The 23052-nt window shown below is 45.0% G+C and overlaps 1 protein-coding gene across 4 annotated transcripts in view; it reads right to left on the reverse strand.

Annotated features, from left to right (window-relative positions):
* Positions 1–23052, reverse strand: part of SRGAP2 (SLIT-ROBO Rho GTPase activating protein 2) — a 532947-nt gene that overhangs the window by 91126 nt on the left and 418769 nt on the right. For all 4 annotated transcript variants that reach the window (XM_078644579.1, XM_078644580.1, XM_078644582.1 and 1 more), the window contains 2 exons: positions 8908–8968; positions 8179–8256 (listed from right to left, as the gene is read on the reverse strand). In XM_078644579.1, coding sequence (XP_078500705.1) covers positions 8179–8256; positions 8908–8968 — 139 coding nt within the window. The remainder of the gene's footprint in view (positions 1–8178; positions 8257–8907; positions 8969–23052) is intronic.

A 23052-nucleotide genomic window follows, 5' to 3' on the forward strand; every position in this document is an offset into this window, starting at 1 on the left:
TACCTGTATTTGATGGGTGACATCACCTTTCGTAGGAGTTTGGAGCTTAACATTGGCCACAGGCTAAGCCAATAGGCCCTAGAGCCCTAGTCTTCAAACTTTTTAAGCCCCCGCGTCAATACATTTCATTAGGGCTCCCAGGCGAGCGTGGGAAAGGAGAGGAGGGGAGAGCAGCAGAAGAAGCCGAATGAGAGAGATCGAATGAGGAGAGAGGCGGGGCAGGAGCCCGCTTGTTAATAAATAATCCCCGGAGGTGGTGATATTTCCCGGGATTGTGACAGAACATTTCTCGCTGCACCAACACAAACAGAGGCAGCGAGAGACATGTCACCGGGGGAGGGGGCGGGTGTCTGCGCGCTGCTCCGGGGACAGCGGGGGAGGGGCGTGTGTGCGGTGCTGCTGGGGAAGGCATGCGGGGCTGCTGAGCAGGGACAAAGGCAGAACAAAAACGGAGGTTGGATGGGCAAAGGAAGAAAGAGGTGACACACGAACTGGAATAAATAAAACTAAAAAGTAGAAAATTGGGGATATTAAATAGAAAGGGGTGAAAGAGGGGGAGGCAGGAAAGTAAACGGAGAGCGGTGAGACAAAACGAAGACTACTTTCAGGAGGCGAGCGCGGGAAAGGAGAGGAGGGGAGAGCACGGCGGGCAGGGGTGGGGCGGAGAGGGGAGAGGTGCGACACGGCAGGCAGGGGAGGAGAGTAGGAGGAGGAGGGGGGAGGAGAGTAGGGGAGGCACAGAAAGGTCTTCTGCTCGATGTTAATGATAGCCAAATGGCATATATATAACCCAGACGGGGCTTATTTACAAAGCCAGCGGGGATCTTCAAAGGGTGGCACAGCTCTTGCCCCGGTGGAGCAACAATGGGCAATGCAGCCGTCCAGGACTGTGTAGCTATGGAGAGCACAATATTATACCATTAGTTGCCCGAGGCTATGCCATGTTAGCTACAACTGTAGGGTGTTTGTAACACGAGCTCCAGACATTTGTTTCCACGCTCTAGGCATTGACAGTTATAGCCGCTCAGCAAAGCTTCGTGGTGCCTTTGTCTGGTGGAGCGCGGAGCGTAGATGATTTAAAAGGCAGCTGAGACATGCAGGATGAAAGAGGAGTGTCACTGTAGAATGCTGGAGATGAGAGGGACTGCCAGCCTAAGATCCAGGAGGCGAGAAAGACCGTCAGTGTGGAGTGCAGGATTCGAGAGAGACTGTCAGTGTGGAGTATAGGAATGAGAGAGAGCGTCAGTGTGGCGTGCAGTATTCGAGAGAGACTGTCAGTGTGGAGTATAGGAATGAGAGAGAGCGTCAGTGTGGCGTGCAGGATTCGAGAGAGACTTGTCAGTGTGGAGTGCAGGAGGCGAGAGAGACCGTCAGTGTGGCGTGCAGGATGAGAGAGAGACTTGTCAGTATGGAGTGCAGGAGGCGAGAGAGACCGTCGGTGTGGCGTGCAGGGGACGTAAGATATTGTAATTGCTGGGTGTACGAGGCGTGGGAGACTGTCATGTAGGGTGGGTGCAGCAAATGAGAGAGATTGTCAGTGTGGCGTGCAGGATACGAGAGAGACTGTCAGTGTGGGATGCAGGAGATAGAGACACTGGAAACGAGAGACTGTCAATGAGGCGGGAGAAACGGTCATTGTGGGAAGCCGGAGTTGAAATAGACTCAGCGTGGGACGCCTGGGATAGGAGAGACTGTCGCTGTGAGATGCAGAAGATGAGAGGCAGTGTGAGTGCAGGTGTGTGGGTAGGAAAGGACGGCGTGTACGTCATGAGTGCGGGCACGGTTTCTGTGGGGTGAAAGGGAGAGGAGGGCTGCTGGTCTGGGAGGGTGGTCTGTTGGAAGAGGGGGTCGCCGTGGGAGGCACTGATGACGCAGTACTGAGGGAGAGAGTCCGTATTTGCACCGAGTGGTCGTCGGAGGTGTGAGGGCACAGGCCGCGGTGCCCGTGACATTGTGAGTGAGGATACGAAGCCGGATTTGACGGACGGGATTGTGACAGAACATTTCTCGCTGCACCAACACAAACAGAGGCAGCGAGAGACATGTCACCGGGGGAGGGAGCGGGTGTCTGCGCGCTGCTCCAGGGGACAGCGGGGGAGGGGCGTGTGTGCGGTGCTGCTGGGGAAGTGGAATAAATAAAAACTAAAAAGGAGAAAATTGGGGATATAAAATAGAAAGGGGTGAAAGAGGGGGAGGCAGGAAAGTAAACGGAGAGCGGTGAGACAAAACGAAGACGACTTTCAGGAGGCGAGCGTGGGAAAGGAGAGGAGGGGAGAGCACGGCGGGCAGGGGAGGGGGCGGAGAGGGGAGAGGTGCGACACGGCAGGCAGACAGGGGAGGAGAGTAGGAGGAGGAGGGGGGAGGAGAGTAGGGGAGGCACGGCCTAGCGGCCGTGCAATCAAGAAGTGAGGGGGCGGGAGAGTAGGCAAGGCAGGCGGCTGGGGGCATGTGCACGCGCTTTTAAGCTCAATGCGCATGCGCATTGAGCTTAAAAGTCACGGGCACTGCAAGGAATCGCCACGATTCCTTGCAAGTTGGACAAAGAGTGGATAAGCCCCCATAGTCTCGCAAGCTCGATGCGCATGCGCATCGACAGGCGAGACCTAAAAATGGTTATGCTCTCGTTTATGCGAGGGCCCAGTCAAATCGAATCACAGGAGCGCATCAGCTAGGGTAAATGATGGAGATGGATGTTCGCAACCCCCTTCCCACCCCCAATCCACCCAACAAATTCATCAACATATGTAATCACTGTACGGCTTTCTTATAGTTGCTATGTGGCCACAGGGACATGAAACAAATTTGAGCTAATTACAAAAGGCAGGAAAATCTCATGTTTACAATGATCTCAAACTTCAGGGTTCCTATTCTCAAAACTGGCCAGGGTTTACCCTAGAGTTACTCCGAGGAAGATATGCAAGAGGACCACTGATGTCAAGGTGATTCTCATACATCATGTGAGAGGGGGTGGACATTCACCAGGGAATTGAGTCTCATGCAATCTATGCCAGGACATCAGAAAGACAATGCAAAAGTCAGGTTCACAACCAGAGAGCACTGGCAGTGCAGCTGGCTCGCCACAGACTACACAGCACAAGAAAACAGATAAAAAAAATATCTTTAAAAGATCTTCTTTCTGAGAAAGTATAGACTACCAGATCACAACATTGTTTTTAGGGTTTAAACAAAACTCTGATCTTGGAAAGTTTGGTATGGGGAGTGGGGGAAGGGGGTCAGACGTTGTATTCTAGAAGGTCCCAAAAGCAAATCTCGCTCATCTGGGTTTCAGGTGTGGTCCGAAAGGTTAGGGCCAAGCCCGCTCCCCTTTCTCATCTTCCTTCTGGCTACATGTGCTGTGACTTCGTAGTTTTAAGCTTATCCATGGGACTGTGGGTGGCTATACAAAGCATCCTGCCACTAATCTACTCTTCTTCAATGTCAACAGCTTCTACAGAAGCGAAGATGAAATTGACTTACTAGCACATGGGAGCCAATGTATGTATCGTGGTTTAGACTCTGGAGGGAAAACAGTGACCAATACCTGAGCCTACTACATGAAGTAATCACGCCTCCCGAGTGTGGGCCGGCACGGGCATATCCTCTGCCCAGCGAGTAGATGGACCTACACACCGTGCAGAGGATATGCTCACGCCAGCCCTCACTCGGGAGGCACGATTTTGAATATACTGCGTTACGCATTATATGGCCTTTTCACAGTGAAATGTACATCACAGAGAGAAGATCCTAGATAACTACAGCCCTGAGGAAGTCATAGGGTGACTTTACCCAAAGACTAAACACTTGTTGGCTGGTGTGAGAAGTGTTACTGATTGAAGAAAGGATTTGAGGAACATGACGACTGTCAGATGACTTTATATTGGACTCCAGTTCGCTGGGCTCGGAGCGCTTGTTTCAATTGTTGAAGAAAAGACGGTTTAAGGTAGAACCCTGTGGACCCCAGGAACTAAGTGGTATGATTTAGACCTATGATGATGTGAACGCACCTGAAAGGTGCGATGTTTACACACACCCAAAAAAAAAGCGCTCCGCCACTCCAGAGCTGTGCCCCGCACAGATCTCCCAGTCAGCAGAGTGGAGTGGTTCACAGTGTTGAAAACAGCACTAAGATCCCAAAATAATTCTGTAACGCCGAGAAGGGCCGATTGAATACTGTGACCAGACCAGAAACCAGATTGCGCTGGTTGCAGTAGACCATTTAGTTCGATGTAGAATGAGAGCTGCCTGTTGACGTGTTGCATAATGTACATCATACAACTATTAATAACCCTGAGGCATGTCAAACATTAACAGTGTGGACGTCGGACGGACGGAAGACGCCTCCCGTGGAGCACCCAAAATATTTGAATTAACCTAACATAACAATACTTAAGGATCACATAGACTGTGCACCTGCAAACAGATTGAAACATTAACAGAGACCATTCAAGATCTAGATTAAACCATATTTGGTGAGAGATGGCAGAAACTGCAGAGGTTATCATTCCACTCTACGAAATATGGTCACTATTGAATGCTAGGTATTTTGTTAACCAATAGATCAATTGCACAGACCACTGCTGAGATCCTTCACCTGCCTGCACATCTTTCAGATCACTCTAGGGTCAGTTTAATAGTGGGGTGTCCTCTAAAATGCAATGGATTGACATTGACAGGAACCTTCTGTTAATCCCCAAAGTGCTGTCCAAGATGAGATGAATGTCGGAGGAATTCCTCAGGTCTAATATTGGTCTGCCACACAAGGTACTCCTGGAGTCATTTCAGGCTCTTTTGAGGTGTGTTTAACAAAGGTTTCTATCCAAGGTAAATTAGTGTTGGAGTACTGTCTTCAACAAACATCTGGCATCTTAAAAGACAACATTTTGAACAGTGAAGACAGACAGAGGTTAATGGTGAAATTAGAGAAGGTGAAACCGATTATAAATACAGATCAGACATCCAGGGTCAAACATGGGAACTGAGTTGCCCCCAACATTTCGAATAATGAAAGACTAGTGTTGCGTTGTTCACATGGAAAGTAAGAACGGATATAAAAAGAAACTACAATTCACAATTATGAGAAATCTGGTGACTCCCTGATATTGGATTACCATAAATGCATATTGTTATTTTGTTAAACATCTACACAAAGAAAATATTTCTCCGGACTCCACTATTAAAAGGATGATTAAGTACATTACGATTACCAATAACTACATCAAATTAGCATAAAAATCTTCAAATTACCTGTCCTCCAAGAAGAGATAAGAAAGTTAGTATTGTGACTTAAATCGTAAAAAGCTGCAGGCCCGGGTGGACTTTCTGCCGAATTTACAAAACTCTGCTGGAAATCATTCACCTATTATCTACAATAGTCTATAATGGCATTTGATATAAGGGCTTACACTAGTTTCGACTCTTAACAAGGCCGTCATCTCATTGATCTTAAAAAAATGATACAGGACACTAGAAGTTCTGAATCGTATAGGTCCCTTTCTATGCTCAACTGGGACTATAAACTCTTCAATGGCATCAAAGGACAACACAAGATGTAACGTACCTCCCTGGATTTTGTATATGTTTATTGATCCCCCTTTCACAACTTCTTAGACAAGCTTCGAGAATAACGCCCTTTCAATGTAGAGATTAACTTGTAAGAAGGCCCTTTATGCAGACTATACAGTCATCTATCGTTCAGATCCACCAATTTCGATTATCACAATAGAAAAATGTACTCAGACTTCTCTTTTCTCTCAGGATACATGGTTAGTAGGAAGAAATCTTAAACCATAGTCTGGAATGCTAAATGTGAGAATAAACAAATTCGCTCAGATGTCCGGTACTTTGGTATCACAGCAACACATCATTTGAGCAAGATCTGTTCTAGGAATATGTAAAAGGTTACAATGCAAGTTGAAAAAAATTGTTCTTAATTCGGTTGACTCTGCCTAAATACACATTTCTATTCAGCACTACTCTTAAGCGTTGATAGTAAATAAATGGCTAGTTTGCATGGTAAACTGAACGGCTTTGGGTGGGGTGCTAAAGGAAAAGGCTCTCCTGGGAAAAGTTGAGTCGCTTTACTGGGAAAGGAGGTATTTCCCTAAGCCCATCTCGGCGTTACATAATGCCTGCACGGTCAGCTAGACAAAGGTGACACAGCAGCACTGATCCTTTTGGATTCTTAGTCCTAATTTTAGGTTTCCAAGCTGATGAATTTTAGGTGTTTGATAGATTACGCAAAATAAAATAGATTTGGTTTACATCTCAGGGCAATTGTAACTTGTTTATATAATACTAACTCTCTATAAACATGTTTCCCTCTCAAGTATTTTTAGAAGATTAGATTAAAGCTATTACAACCAGCTGCCAAACTCAGGATAATATTAGAATGGTCTCAAGGATCCTCTACTACTTATGATTTGCAGCAATGTGAGACTCAATGGGAACCCCAGAATGCTTGACATGTGTGCTTCACCGCACATTTCCGTTGCCAGGGATTGAAAGATGACATGGCTATAGATAGTCTTAGATCACGAGACTATGTGCGTGACATAAATGGAGGAATTCTATCTAGGCTTAAGCTTTTTCAGCTTTGAACCTGGATATCAGCAAAACCACTCATTAAGCAAAAGATTCAGCTGAACATGGAGGAGGAATTTGAAGCGCTGCACACTTCTAAAAAAGGATGCGCGATGGTACGGAGGACTATGCGAGGCAGCACAAGAGACGATTTCACAGCATACAAAATACTTTTTTGTACTCAAACGTTTGGGCTAAAACTGTGCAACATGAACTGTGAAATGGTCACATTGGTATACGCTATCCACCTGTTGTGGTAATTTAAGCACTGTATGATGATAACTTCCTCCACTCACAATGGCACTAGCACCCCCCTCTTTTGGTGAATCTCAGAAAAGTGCTAGAGCTGTATGCTGTGGGTCCAGTGCTGTCCATAACACCAATCCCAGTGATCCTGCAGCTACATAGCACCAGGGATGTATGACGTTACAACGCATACCTTTACAACGCCTACCTTTACAACGCATTTTTTACACCGCAACATCCATTACAACGCACACCATTACAACGCATGCCATTACAACGAATTCTTTGAAACTACCTTTACAACGCATTCCACTACAACGCATACTACATTTACAACGCATACCATTACAACGCATTACATTGCATTGCATGTAAGGTAAGTGTTGGATAGTGTAGGGGTAAAAATTACTATTCTAACTCCAGGGGGTGCAACAGTAGGGAAAGTGTTGGATAGTGTAGGGGTAAAAATTACTATTCTAACTCCAGGAGGTGCAACAGTAGGGTAAGTGTTGGATAGTGTAAGGGTATAATGTGTTGTAATGCTATGCGTTGTAATGGTATGCGTTGTAATGACTGCATTATAATGGTATGCGTTGTAGTGGTGTGCTTTGTAGTGTCATGCGTTGTAATGACTGCGTTGTAAATGCATGCGTTGTAATGGATGTTGCGTTGTAAAAGTTTCGTTGTAATGGTAGTGCGTTGTAAAAGTTGCGTTGTAAAGGTTGTATACCAGCACCAGTCTCCCCGTGGGACTCTTCTCCCAGATCCTTAGCATTACTGACCATTCAGATGATTTACCAAGTAGAGGTCGCTGCGGAGGTGGAGGGAGGATCCTTAGAAGGCTACATAGAGAAAGCATTATTTGACTTTCAGGGAAAGTGGTCATCAACCATATCTTCATCGGTGGAAGCCTAGAGTCACTAAACAAGCAATGGGGCTATAATGTCAAGTTGAAATTTATTGCTGGAACCCTCAAAATCAGGCATAAAGCTTCCCAGGGCGTTAGGAAAGTCGGTCTACTCGTCATCTATCGCGGTCTACAGGCCTCTGCACTTTTCAGAGGTGTTTGATCCATCAGGCCTGCACATGGTAGTACATGTTCTGGTTCCATCCACAAAGTGGAGCTTTAAACACAGGTTGGGGATGCAAAAGCGTATCCCAGAATGCTCGTGGGATTTGAAATACTTCACTCAAGAGATCAGAACGCACATGTACGTGCGGAAAATGAGGACACTGATACTTCACATTATAATGCATCGATTGGTTGCATTGTTCAGATATCCTGTGAAAATAGTAAGAGCTTTCATCACTGCATGCGTGGTTATTAAACCGTGTGATACAGCCGCCTCTCACCTCTCTCGAATGCGTTTTTGATGTCATTCACCTCCACCTGAGATCCAGACACCCGGAATATCCCTTCGTGTTGCATCCCTGGGTAGACAAAACAGCAGGTTATGGCATCTTGTTGGTTCATTAATGCTTGTTACCAAGTTAACCAGCGGCTCAAGAACACCTTCTAGCCATTGCATCTTTCAAGAACAGACAACAAAACCTGGCCCAACGTTTAGTTTGAAATCCCCAAGAGCACGGAAATACCAGGTAGAAATTTGTGAGCAGCAAGTAGAACTTAAAATTGAGGTGAGATATGGAATGACACAGTAGATACAAAGACTGTTGCAGGTATAAACTAGGGCAAAATAAATTAGCAGGTGTAACTTAGAAAAACTGTTAAGTTTGAGTTTAAGAAGTACACTGAAGGGGTGGATATGAAAATCTGGTTAGTGAAGGCAAATCTGAGATGTACATATCACGTGCAAGTTTGGAAACAAATTACTAGATGGTAGTTTGGGAAATGGACCTTATGCTAGATTGTGGGAAGGAGGTACTAGACATGCATTTTGAAAAACGTAGCAGTGGGCGAACCAGAACGCACATAATGAAGTGTCTGCTACGCACTTTTAGCCCAATTCCCACCAATGGCGCACTCGGGTTCACAATGGGCCATTTGTTGCTACTAGAGCAATGCACACATCAGAAACTATCCTTTCCTTTGATGGGATTCCGGCCAGCGTGCCAACCTACCATGCCTGCTGATGAAGCGGATGCAGCTCTCCACCACCAATGGAATAGCTTGGCCTGAATCCTGTGTGGGGGACAGATAAGGGCGATTGGTTTTATTTCTACAAGTAAAGATTTTATAGATTGTGTCCTATTGTAACAGCATTGTAAATCATACAAATAATTATCCTCATCTAAAAATACATAAAACCGAAATTTCAATGGTCTGCACAACTTGCAATATTCAGAATATACATTCAGGGCACAATATTTAACACATGCTTACATATACACGCTCACGCATACAAAATCACTACACTAACACGAGTGTATGGAAAAAAAAAGCACGCTAACACATGCATGGCCTCTCTTGGGCATGGTTAACATGCTCTAAAATTCAATTCTTTACGCTCCTTGCACATACATTAGCGCTAAGTTCATTCCATGTATGTCTAGGACACTGAAGACCTAAAGTTTGCTGGCACCTACTACAAGACGTTGGCTTTAAACAATGGTTATCCTAGCCAAGCCATATGAAGAAGGCTTTGAGTGTAGCACAGCATCTTGAACACAGACCTCACTGTCTTCATGATCAGCCTCCATTTCCCACAGCCAAGATTCATATAAATCAATGCATCACACAGATAGACAGTCATGGTCACAACTGATCTGCGTCCGTCTACAAGTACTTGACGCAAGCTTTGGCTCTCTTACAGAAGGTGACCCATAGACTCCCGTATTACCTGGGGCGGCTTCTTAAAGGAGACATCGCATGAGTTGGTTTATTCCCTCTAAGGAAGCCAACGTGCAATAGTACAGACTTGCGACTGGCCTGAAACACCCCTTGCGGCATTTGACAACATAGGTAATATGAAACCACAGCCAATCGATGACTTGAAGGGAAAGCGCCACCCACAGACCGACCAATTTACAGACCTTACCGTCGAGGTGACCCTTCTAGCAGAATACCTGGCATTTACCCTTTTGCATAACCGTACAGATATACATCGTGATTGGCTATTAAATACAGGGCAGCAACTGTGAAAATAAGCAGACTACGACATTCCTACATTAAAATACTTTTTTTTCGATGGGTCAACATGTTGCAGGTGGAAAGGGCTATTATATGGAGGACTGCTTTAGAAGTTAAACAGGCTTACAACCTCGGAGGGTCTAAAAAAAAAAAAAAGACTTAGAACGCTCGCATTCTGAGACACGCCCCTTCCTCCCAAGCCACTTCAGGGATTTTAGCGTGAAAGAAAAATGGACTAGATTTGGTATTGGATTGGAGCTCTGGGACCCTGGTGACATGGAGTCATCTGGTCACCTGTGGATAGAGGGCACCAGTAGAGCCGTGAACATTCTTGATATTACAGGTACGGGTTGAGATGCTCTGACAGAACTGCGAGGGTTAAGAGCAAGAGAAGCAGGGGTGCTGCATGTCAGCAGAGCTTTGTACCAGAATTGTGTGTTGTGTTCAGTGGGTGGAGAGGGGTGACTCAGCAGGGCAGGGTGGAGATGTTCTGACAGACCTGCCAGTGCCTCTGTACTGGAGTAACAGATTGCCTCATGGCGGAATTGGAATAATCCAAGGGTTGGAGTATCAGCTGGAGATACTGATCACGACTGAGGTGCGTCTGCAGAGCCGTGTACAGTGTGGGGTGCAGTGGGTGAACAATACAAATGATGCAGGTCAGGTCTGAGATGCACTAACAGAACGGCTGTAAGGCTTGCAAGTAGAATAAAAGAAAAAGGCCTCATTTATGGAATGGGGTGCTTTAATAAAGCTCCTTGTGATTCCAGGTGAGACTGCGGTGCACTGGTGGGGTGGAGTACGCTGGATGAACATTGTTGCTGGGCGCAGAGGCAACAAGGGAGGGGCTACTGCTGATCAACAGCAAGAATAGCAGGCTCTCAGGAGAGTGACTGTACTGTGCAGTGGGTGAATGCCACTGACACTGCAAGCCTTTACGAAGGTGCACGTTCAGAGCAGCTGCTGTTGACCCCAGGTGAGGGAGGGAAGGGAAGGGAAATGGTGCTGCAGATCAGGACTGAAGTACATCAGAGCGTTTACCATTGCCTTACAATAAGTGGATACTGGTATGTAAATACCACGTCCAAAGGCTAAACGAGCTTTCTGGGTTGACTTACTGCATTACTCATTTAGCATTTCATACCCCTGGCGAGACTGCGAAGCACTATGTTTCCTATCGAGTTCCAGGGTACTCTTTGAAGCCCAGGGATGAACAGTGTGTTTCTAGAATGGCAACATAAAGCATGTTGCTTGGACAACGTGATGCACGCGCAGTCCGCCTAATGTTACTGTGCATAATGTGTTGCCGAGCACATAAGAGTAGACACCGCTGCACATGCAGCTACTAACCAACTTTAGGATGGAGAGTATAAAATGCAGAGGCAGCCTTTGAAGTGCATCAGTTGGATCCCCTTGAGTATTTGGAGCCTGCTCTGGTGCATCAAAAAGATGCAAACCACGGGGGGACGGACGCTATCAAGGCTGTGCCATCTGAAGTGAACTCTGGAGTGGAAGAGGACCAGCCCTTTCAAGGCATGATTAAACCACAGAGAGAGCCGTATATAGAGCCCGCTCCGGGGCTATAGAGGACCAGCTACCTGGATGCACAAGGTACATGATTATCAGTGCTTAATTTGTAAAATATGAAGTGCAGGTGCTCACATTTTTTAAAGAGGCCACACCCACTTCCCCAGCTCCGCCCACTCCCTCCAGTGGCCCCACCCACTTTCCTTTATTGGCTCAAACCCACATCCACAAGCCTCAACACATCGGAGCCACCTCCTCACTTCTTGAGTTCCCCAAGAAGATGATGGCCTGGCTCTTCATAAAAGCACCTCAGGCACCTACACACCTGCCCAAGTCCCTGGATACCCTCCTTGGTGATTAGTGCACCATACAAATCAATATAACATAACATAATATCACATATGTATCCCACTCGATTACTATAACCTGGAACATATGTGGAACATATGTTGCCCCCGGGATATAGTTGTCCAGAAGCTTTGATCTTATTCTGAAACTCACTGTGCCTGTGCCCTTAGCCCTGGTAGATGCCCGTGTATGCTCGTTTTGTAGTAGTAAGGATAGAGCAAGAGCTAGGATAATTAAACGTAAAGAAAGACTAAATGGAACGGAGACGAGGCGCAGAGGGATAATTGGGGCAGAAGGTAAAAAACAAAGAATAGGAACAGGGAAACGAAAATGGCAACAGGTAAAGTCTGGAGGTGAGTGGAAGAATGTAGCAAGAGATTTTATTGAAGTAAAAGTTGGATAGGAGCGTGTGAAACAGAGGTTACAAACAGTCAGTGGACGAATGCAACCAGAGTGTCGAAAGCAAATGATTAGAGAAAAAACTGAAGTGAATCGAGCAACATCGACAAAGCTGCATGGAAGAAACTATAAAGGACAAGGAAACAAGGAGCTGATTCAGAACACCATTTGAATATAGAGAGTACTTCTACAGAGGCACACCCTTATGTACTGTTATATGTCACTGCATGTCAGCCTGAAGCATCCAATCACCTCTTGTAGAGTGGTGCTGAATAGAGTAGAGTGGCTTAGAGTGGAGTGATGCAGGGTAGAATAGAGTAGAGTTATACAGACTAGCACAGAGTGTAGTGACGTACAGTGCATTGGCATAGAGTAACATATAGAAGAGTCATGCAGAATAGACTGCAGTGGCGTAGACTTCAACGTTGCAGAGTAGAGAGGTGTAGAGAAGAGCGGGAGTAGACTATAGTGGCATATAGAGTGGAGTGGTGCACAATAGATTTGCAAAGAGTTCAGTGGCATAGTTTGCAAAGTTTTTGAGTAAAGTGGTATAGAGTGAATTGACATTAATTGTAGTGGTTAGAGTAGAGTGAAGTGGCATGGAGTAGAGTAGTACAGAGTAGAATAGAGTGCCGTTTATGGAGGGGTGAAGCTCAGATTGCAGTGGTGCATAGTAGATTGTTTCAGAGTAGAATAAAGTGATGTAGAGTGAAATGGAATGGTGCATGGTAGAGTGGAGTGGTTCAGGGTAAATTTCAGTAGCATAGAGTGCAGTGGCAGAGTGTAGAAGTGCAGAGTAGATTAGAGTGGAGTGGTACAGAGTAGAGTTCTGTGGCACAGAGTGCAAAGTAGAGTGACATAAAGCAGAGTGGCAAAGAATGCAGTGGTGCAGAGTAGAGGGCAGTCGCATGAAGTGGTTCAAAGTAGAGTGGGGTAATGTGTAGTATGCATGGTGTGGTAGCTCACTGCTATTACAGACCACATCTTCAAATTGCAATGACTATTATATTTGCACTGTTTTACTGATGAAGGTACACTGTGCACATACTATGTGTGTAAATATCATCACCTAGTGCATTGATTCATTTGAATGGTATTAAAATATTAATTTCCACCATATTTTAGAATTACCCCAGTATCCAGCATGATTGTCAGATTTGCATTCTCAATTTGAAGTTAATAAATGAAAAGTATACACCACGCTCCCACGGAAGCTGGGCCTGATATTTAACCTCTGTCTTTAAATGCCGAGCAAATGTGATTTAAAGGTCTAGTTACAGAAAGACAGTACTCGGAGGGGGATACTGTAATAAGGTTTGGGCAAGGGAAGGGACAAACTCAAGCTGGACAGCCTAAAACAAATAAAGCAAACAAGAAAATGTGAGCTACAAACCAAAATAACAATGGTAAGCAACGGGCAGAATGTATTCCCAGGGAAGCTTTCCGAATATCACCAAGATGTCTGCAGTCTGGTAGGCTCCGAACTAAAAATGGGCAAAGTCTTTTCCCATGTGTACCTACTGTATATGAATTTCCCAAATATTCCTATTTGATATGCTTTGCAGACAATCGACAAAGGTATGTAAAAGTATATAAATAGTACCACTGAGTACTACGTAACATACTCCAAATTGTGAATAGGCCATTCATTGTGATTAGGCCTCTCAGACACTTGAAGGAGTTGTGATGAATTGAGGATATAGGAAATCAAAGAGCATTAAATATACCTGGAGTTACTCGATGCGGTCAGTAGACGGTATCGAGTGAAATCAAACAGCGTCATAAATGGGGCTGGGCAGGCAGGGTGAGAAACGCTGTTGGAGTGGGAAGAAGAGTGCTAAGAGGGAAAGGTGGAAGAAAGAGAAGATGAAAGGAGAAGAAAATGAGTTTAAGGTGCAAACATCTGGATAGATAACAGAAACAAATCTCTCCTTTTAGCAGAACGCGGAAAAATAACTCTTAGCAACAGCTCCCCCGAGCTACGGCTGAACTTGGGGCGGGAGCTCATGAGTCATGTTTCCTAATAAAAAATGCACTGCTTTGGGTCAGTGGCGTAACGCAAAATGATGAACACCACCCCAAGCACCTTACATAGAACATGTTTAAGGGTCCCATATACTTCTGTGTCTCATATATATTTATGTGCTTTAGACTAAATATGGTGGTGGAGTTACCCTGAAGGGTGTGGTCACCCCCTGCACCGCTTTTACAGCTCCTTTACGCATTGGTCTGGGCACAGAAACGGCTGACGGATTGATACAAATATATTCATATGTACCCCGTGCAAAGGTTTAGTGAGTACAAAATTGAGCAATCGGATGTTGCTTGTGACTTGCTGGCCCCGGCGCACACGTCTTCGGGGTGTCATTTCCTGAAACGTGCAAAGGTATTTCCAGTAATGGGGAGTTCAGAATGAGTAATCACGGTGACTGCGGGGTGCCAGGCCCTGCCCTGCCTCACCTGCGCTGCTTTCTTTATGTTTTGAAATCATGATGATTAGGGCGCCGGCCTACCCCAGCCCACGCCTGGTGAGCTATGTACTGCAGCAATAGTATACTCCAGGAGTCAGCCAACCTCAACGTCGTCCAGGTCCGACTCCCGCTACTTTGAACGGCGGCATTTAAGTTCAACCACCATTTATTCAGTGGTGAGCAGGGCGAGGTGCGGCTGGGGCGTGCTGTGGCAAAGTTAAAGCAGTGAATGTGCGCGCATTCAATTGCAAAATCTGCGCACGCGTCACTGCCTCTGCCGCGCACATCCCCAGCCCCCGCAGAAGAAGACCAGCCCAGAGCCCATGCAAACCAAAGCCCTGCCCAACTCAGTGTCCCGCCCACTGGGCCACCCGGAAGTCTTGTCAGTGAAAAAACTACAATGAGGAGAAAATGAGAATCGGAGTTTCTTCATCATTTAAGACAGTAAGTTTTTCAGGCATCATGACCAAACACAACCAGTACGGGTAACTAAGTAACAGAAGCAGCACTTACGATACAGCAGCCAGCAGCACACACACACACACGCTCTCTGTGCCAGTGCCACGAGGCACACGACTCATTATAAATCAATTACTGTAACTGACATGCACTTAATGCGTGACTCACTGTAGACCCGGCCCTGATAATTAGGTGCCGGTGCTAAGCACCGGCACAAATTAAGCCCTGATTATCACGCCTAAAGTTGTATAAAGGGAAAAGCAACAGGAGTAAACCCACAGACCAGATTGAGATCTGGGTGTACATATGATCGTGATCGACTGATCAGATCACACGCCGCATTCGACCCCCAGACTTAGACGGCAGCTGTGCATTATTTACCGGTATCCTCATTGGGACCCAGGCAGCGGATCCCTCGACCCTGCCACATTTCCTAAACCATCTCCTATCGCCTCACGGGCCAGAACGGGGCTCCGTTTCTGTGCCATTGCCTAACACACGAACATTCAAGTGGACCCACACAGTGGATCGAGTGTCCTCGACCCTGCCAAACTAATTAATCATTAGTTGCCTCCCGAGCCAGAATGGGGCTCCGGTTCTGTGACATCACCATCTCGAACCTTCGATTGTACCTACACAGTGGATTGAGCGCCCTCAACCCTGCTATACCACCTTTACATTAATTGCCTCTCAAGCCAGAGCGGGGCTCCGTCTCTGTGCCGTCACCCTCTCACACCCGACCACAGACTCTGATGAGCCCCCGTCGACTTCAGCCGTATTCCCTTCAATCGCGACGTGTCAGCAGAGTTCCCATCCTCGCACAAAACACTAGAAACTGTTGAACTACCGGCCCATGACCTCTGCCATAAGCACTCACCCAATCCGGCAACCCGGTCCTGATGAAGATCCTAAAGAGATAGGATCGAAATGCCGTCGACCCTCAATACTGCGCATCATCTACTTTGGTTCCCAAGCAAATACCAATTACTCATCCACTGAGGACAAACCATTGTTTTTGTATATACTGTTCTTTCACTGTATCACCTTGCGTCCTTCGCTGTGTTCACCCACATGTCACTTGCGCCGTCACTCTTTGCTTCACTATCACTTAGTGCACAAAGTCCCCATGGGTTGCCACCGCATTCTATGCCTCCAGTGCTGCTTTTGACTATATTGCATAAAATATGTCCTTAATTATATGATACTTTATGCACTTCTAAAAACCAGAAATTCTGAGTCTCTCCCTTTTTCGTCCAGGTTTTTTGTAATGTTTTGTACATACAAATATATCTGCCGTTTTATTGAATCCAATTGAGATATTGTTGTTTTATGCGTAAAGTTGTATAAAACCACCACTATAAATTGATGGCATTGAAGGAGGGTTTAAATAGGACTGGTGGGCTTTGTTGGGTGCCCTGGTATGACCATGGGCAGTGAAGTAACCCAGCCAACCCTCTAATATGGGCCTATGCTAATGAAGGAGCACAGAGGAGACAAGATATGGTCAATCGGGATGATCGATCGGGTGGAAAAAACAGGGACCATGGTGGTTCGTACAATTACCATTCCTATGTTGCTCCGCTGTAGAACCTGAGACCGCCTAATATGGATGTTTGTATAAATGACCATTCTTCGAATGCCACTCCTGTGTGAAATTCCGTGTGTACATCATAATCAATGGAAGATTGCAACACTCAAAAGGTATTGCCTTTTTCAACCACTGAGCCGCTTTTTACTCTATATTCAAAGTTCTTTAAACTTTATGATACAGATCACATCGAAGATGGAAGGTATTCTGCATGAGCGACAATGACAATAAAAACACTTTTCTTCTTCTCAAAAGTATGCCTGTAGCTCTACATCTGCCACAATAAAGTCTGAGCAGTCTCTGCCACATCCACAACATTGAAACCATTCTCTGACAGGCTACATTACCCTCACACTGTCTATAAAAATAAAGCTTTTAGATCAAACTATTACCAAGTCTGCGCATCGGATGCAACAACACAGCAGTCGTCACTGGTCAAACAAAAACATTGAATACTTTTTTTTTTTACTACTTATGCGAATTAATTTACACATTACAGGCTTTTTTCTCTCAAAACAACTAATGTCAAAGGGGTAATCAAAATATTAAAGTGGGACAAATATACCGCACCACGTTTTAATGTCCTATGTTTAATGTTAGCTATCCTCATGGCTAAATACACTTGATCTATTATCTCGAACTCTGTTAACACCCTGCACCGAGTTGTACTACATGCTTGACCCATTTACTTATTTGTATGAGTTGTCTTATTACTCACGTGATGGGCTTTGCAGCCACCTATCTGTACTGTATGATCTATTGATTTATTGTTTGACTATGTTCCCTCATGTACCCCTCTATGTAAAGCGCTCTGATATCTGTGAAGATCTTGTTCGCGCTATATAAAACTTTGAAAATAAATAAATAAACCATGATTCTTAAAGTGCCTTATACTGAGACACCTACATGAAAAATATACACGGAATAATAAATACTTCTGCAGGGCTGTAAGATGCACATAAACAAAGAGATTCTATCAATGTGTAGTGATTTAATTTTTATTTTGTTTTTAGTGGGTGGTGACAATCTAATAAATAAACTCTCTCTTTGGGTGATAAAGATGAGAGCACAATGTGCTTTTTAAAATACCCCTCACACACTAAAAAAATCCAGTAGTGTCATGCTTCATCATTGGGGTCTTCCCGTCCCTCTACGGGGCGGGGCGTGCTACGACCTGACCGACTACGCGGGAGCACTAGTATGGTGACAGGACTATGTGACAGTGCAAGGTGGGTGGTGTCAGTGAAAGTGTAGGGACCTAACGATGTGTGGGAATTAAAAAAATTAAAAATCCTCTGGCTAGTGGAAAAAAACAATGTATTCACTTCCCTAGCTGGGGACGTTAAGAAGGGGGTTTTGAGGTAGAGCTATTTGCTACAACCTGGTCTACATGTTTCGTAGGCAGTCCCCTACTGCCTACTCATCAGGACCTTCTAATGGTCCCTACTAGAACAGAGCTCAGTTGCTAAGTGTAATAAGCCTGTCGTCCTAAAAACTAGCAGTAAAAATCCACTGTTAGTTTTTGCTTCAGGGCATGAGCTGGCCCCGGCGAAGCGAAAATTTCAAAAATAATGACCTGATTGTGGTCTCTGTAAAGCAAATAGGAAAAAAGGGGAGAGAGAAAAGCACAGATTTTTACATTTGTAACTGTAGTTTTATCTATAGGCACTCATTGCTTTTAGCGCCACAAATACCACTTGTCATTTTCATTTGCCCATTACATAAAGAATAAACTTGAGACTTTATGGACAGAGCGATGGTTCAATCTGCCATCCCCTGAACGTTCGTTTTGTGCCCGAACATTGTTGCGCCCCTTGTAATTAGGGCTGTCTTCATCTCTACACATACACACTCCCATAACTCAATGCATACAGCGGCACCCCACAGGGTTGAAAACGAGGAACCCGACTTTTTATAATGCCAGTAATGGTCTTAGGATCAAACATCAAATCAATTAAAATCCCCAAAGCAGGGAACACCCCAATTTCTGAATAGTTAGCGATACATACTGCTGTGGCGTATGTGATATGCCCCATGAGCTGACAATCGGTAGGTATTCACCGCGGAGCTCTGAAAAAGAGAAACCACGCCCTTAGCGTCGTAAACAAATACACCCGACAAATATTGCAGCCCGTGTCTCAAAAGCCAAGTGTTTTGAGACCTTTGGCAAAGTCTTTAACTCACATTGTCCGCATAATCTTTAAGCCTTACTTCTACCCGTATTGCCGCTCTGCTGAATGATCGCATCTGGAGCGCAGTGATAATATAACCTGCACTGAGCGCCGGTGTCGCGTTGGAAATCTCCTTTGCAAGACTAGCGCGCTGACCCAAAATGGCCGCCATGGATGGAACCAGGGTGTGCCATTGCGGAAGTCTTTCTTCCGTGCCTGTTCAGACCTACCTTAGAGACACCAAGGATGTGCTGAATCTACTTGAGGAGGTGTCATTCGATCCGAACACACAGCTGTTAATCAGCTGCGATGTGGAAAGTCTGTATACGAGCTTGCCCCACAACGAAACCTTGGCAATAATTGAAGACGTCCTATTCGCAGACGACTGGGAGTACCAAACCCCACGAAACGTGGTGATGGAGTGCTGCTCTTTGGCACTAAAGGAGAACTTTTTTGAGCACAACGGCACCCTGTACCTCCAGAAACATGGGACCAGCATGGGAAGCACATTTGCTCCAAGCATAGCTGGTCTCTATGTTCACCATCTTGAGGAAACCAAGATACTGAGTACCAGCAACCCATTCCAGCAAAAGATCTTGACCTGGAAGAGGTACATTGATGATATCCTGATCATCTGGGATGGAGATGATAAGACCGCCCAGCAGTTCCTTACATGGCTTAACTACCAAGACGAGTTCCTCAAATTCACCAGTGTCACTACAAAAACGAATCTGGTATTTCTGGATCTGAACATCTTTCCCAAAAATGGCAGACTGATGACAACAACACACTTTAAGAGTACCTCAAAGAATTGTCTCTTGATGTACCAAAGCTTCCACCCGAGACATCTGAGGGATAATCTACCCTACGGCCAGTTCCTACGACGACCAAGCCTACAAAAGAGCAAGGAACAACTGCAGGGAGAGCCTCCTGGAGGAAAAAGTGAAAAAAGTGGAAGAGCAGAGACCAATATGTGTCACCACATATAACACCAACTCAGATCAAGTGAGCAAAATCATTAATAAGAATTGGAAGATTCTTAATAGCGGGGGTCTCGACATTCCGAAACCTATGTTTTCACATAAAAGAGCACAAAGTGTCAGAGATATACTGGTACACACCAGACCCAAGGACAACAAGGTAAATACCAAAGTGAATCCCAATTTTGTACAAGGACACTACCCGTGCGGCGGATGCAAGGTATGCTGTCTGACCAAAAAGAGCAAGAAACTAACCTTCAATAATGGGACCACATGGGAACAAAGAGCCTTCAGTAACTGTAACAGTTCTAATGTCGTCTATCTCATTACTTGTCCCTGCAATCTTGAATATGTGGGCATGACGAGCAGGGCGGTAAAATTGAGAATAGGCGAGCACAAAAGTACAATCAAGTGTAAGAAATCGAGTACTAAACTAACAAACCACTTCTTAGAAAGTGGGCATAAACCTGAAGATATAACTTGGACAGTAATTGAACAGATTGACAACGAGAAACATCTCCTGGAAAAGGAACAAAGATGGGTTTTTCGTGTCCAGTCCAATAAACATGGACTGAACGATGAAATTCCGTGGGGTCAGCTATAGAATGCGTTTACCCACTCCCCACTGAGAGACACCCCTTCACCTGTGGCTAATTTACACTAACTTTGCTCCCTACCATGAGCCTAGCAAAATCTCCCAGCTGAGTAAACATCCCTCGATACACAGTGGAATGATCATTGTGTATTTTTACATCAAAGTTGCCAAACCTCTCACCCCAACCAACATAATCCAGAAAAGCCAATGGAATTAATCAGCCCATGGTGTTCACCCACATGGGTATTCCCCAAACTATTTCCCATACTGGCCAATTTCCATCCGTGAACCTGTAACAGAATCAGGGTAGAGGCTCCACTACCTCTTATAGTTCAGTTCCCCTATATTGGTATATTTTATCTGCGAGCCTGCCACCTAGCCCGGCACTTCCTTGCTTTGAAAGGGTTTCCAGAAAACCGAATCCATAAAAATACCCCTTTATTTAAAAAAAGAATTGTCACTGATAATTTTAAGCCGATCTGAAGAGATCACATCTCCAATAATTAAGTCTTCTTTATCAATGGGCTGGCAACTTCTGAACAGGCACGGAAGAAAGACTTCCGCAATGGCACACCCTGGTTCCATCCATGGCGGCCATTTTGGGTCAGCGCGCTAGTCTTGCAAAGGAGATCTCCAACGCGACACCGGCGCTCAGTGCAGGTTATATTATCACCGCGCTCCAGATGCGATCATTCAGCAGAGCGGCAATACGGGTAGAAGTAAGGCTTAAAGATTATGCGGACAATGTGAGTTAAAGACTTTGCCAAAGGTCTCAAAACACTTGGCTTTTGAGACACGGGCTGCAATATTTGTCGGGTGTGTTTGTTTACGACGCTAAGGGCGTGGTTTCGCTTTTTCAGAGCGCCGCGGTGAATACCTACCGATTGTCAGCTCATGGGGCATATCACATACGCCACAGCAGTATGTATCGCTAACTATTTAGAAATTGGGGTGTTCCCTGCTTTGGGGATTTTAATTGATTTGATGTTTGATCCTAAGACCATTACTGGCATTATAAAAAGTCGGGTTCCTCGTTTTCAACCCTGTGGGGTGCCGCTGTATGCATTGAGTTATGGGAGTGTGTATGTGTAGAGATGAAGACAGCCCTAATTACAAGGGGCGCAACAATGTTCGGGCACAAAACGAACGTTCAGGGGATGGCAGATTGAACCATCACTCTGTCCATAAAGTCTCAAGTTTATTCTTTATGTAATGGGCAAATGAAAATGACAAGTGGTATTTGTGGCGCTAAAAGCAATGAGTGCCTATAGATAAAACTACAGTTACAAATGTAAAAATCTGTGCTTTTCTCTCTCCCCTTTTTTCCTATTTGCTTTACAGAGACCACAATCAGGTCATTATTTTTGAAATTTTCGCTTCGCCGGGGCCAGCTCATGCCCTGAAGCAAAAACTAACAGTGGATTTTTACTGCTAGTTTTTAGGACGACAGGCTTATTACACTTAGCAACTGAGCTCTGTTCTAGTAGGGACCATTAGAAGGTCCTGATGAGTAGGCAGTAGGGGACTGCCTACGAAACATGTAGACCAGGTTGTAGCAAATAGCTCTACCTCAAAACCCCCTTCTTAACGTCCCCAGCTAGGGAAGTGAATAAATTGTTTTTTTCCACTAGCCAGAGGATTTTTAATTTTTTTTAATTCCCACACATCGTTAGGTCCCTACACTTTCACTGACACCACCCACCTTGCACTGTCACATAGTCCTGTCACCATACTAGTGCTCCCGCGTAGTCGGTCAGGTCGTAGCACTCCCCGCCCCGTAGAGGGACGGGAAGACCCCAATGATGAAGCATGACACTACTGGATTTTTTTAGTGTGTGAGGGGTATTTTAAAAAGCACATTGTGCTCTCATCTTTATCACCCAAAGAGAGAGTTTATTTATTAGATTGTCACCACCCACTAAAAACAAAATAAAAATTAAATCACTACACATTGATAGAATCTCTTTGTTTATGTATATCAGATTGGAGGGTGATTCTGTCAATACCTCTTCACTTCCTCAATTGTTTTGGAAGGGCTGTAAGATGCTTCAAAAGGCCCTCTAGTATTTTTTCTGGGTACATACACTTCAATTTGAGCAGCAGTTTTAAAACAGAACTATAATGTGCAGAAAAATTCGGGCAGCACTGTATATTTTACTTGAACTATTTTACTGGGACAAGGACTAAATAGAATTACAATACTGCGGGCAATTTCCATCTCCTTTGCACCAAATGCAGTAAATTCTGCAGGTTAATTTGATCTCTTTTATCGCTGCCTATTTCTAATGGCTCTGATTATATTTACACGTGTTAAGGTCACACTATATACTGTGGTGTAATATTGATTTGGCACATAACTTAGTCACTGCTGTTGCATAATTCTAGTAGCTCAGACTACTTTTAACTGTATGAAAACCATGTTACCTTGTGTTATAATACAACACAATACATTTCATAGCACGTACAACAAATTTATTTACATGCTTAAATATTTAATGTTATAACCAAACGAATTTTATTGGCCTCAGAGGGTTGAAAGGCCTGCAGGTTATTCGCGGATCTCTCTAGCAGCCACTCGTCTGCAACTTTACAGGTGTT

This window comes from Lissotriton helveticus, chromosome 5_1, assembly GCF_964261635.1.
Source record: "Lissotriton helveticus chromosome 5_1, aLisHel1.1, whole genome shotgun sequence".
Lineage (NCBI taxonomy): Eukaryota > Metazoa > Chordata > Amphibia > Caudata > Salamandridae > Lissotriton > Lissotriton helveticus.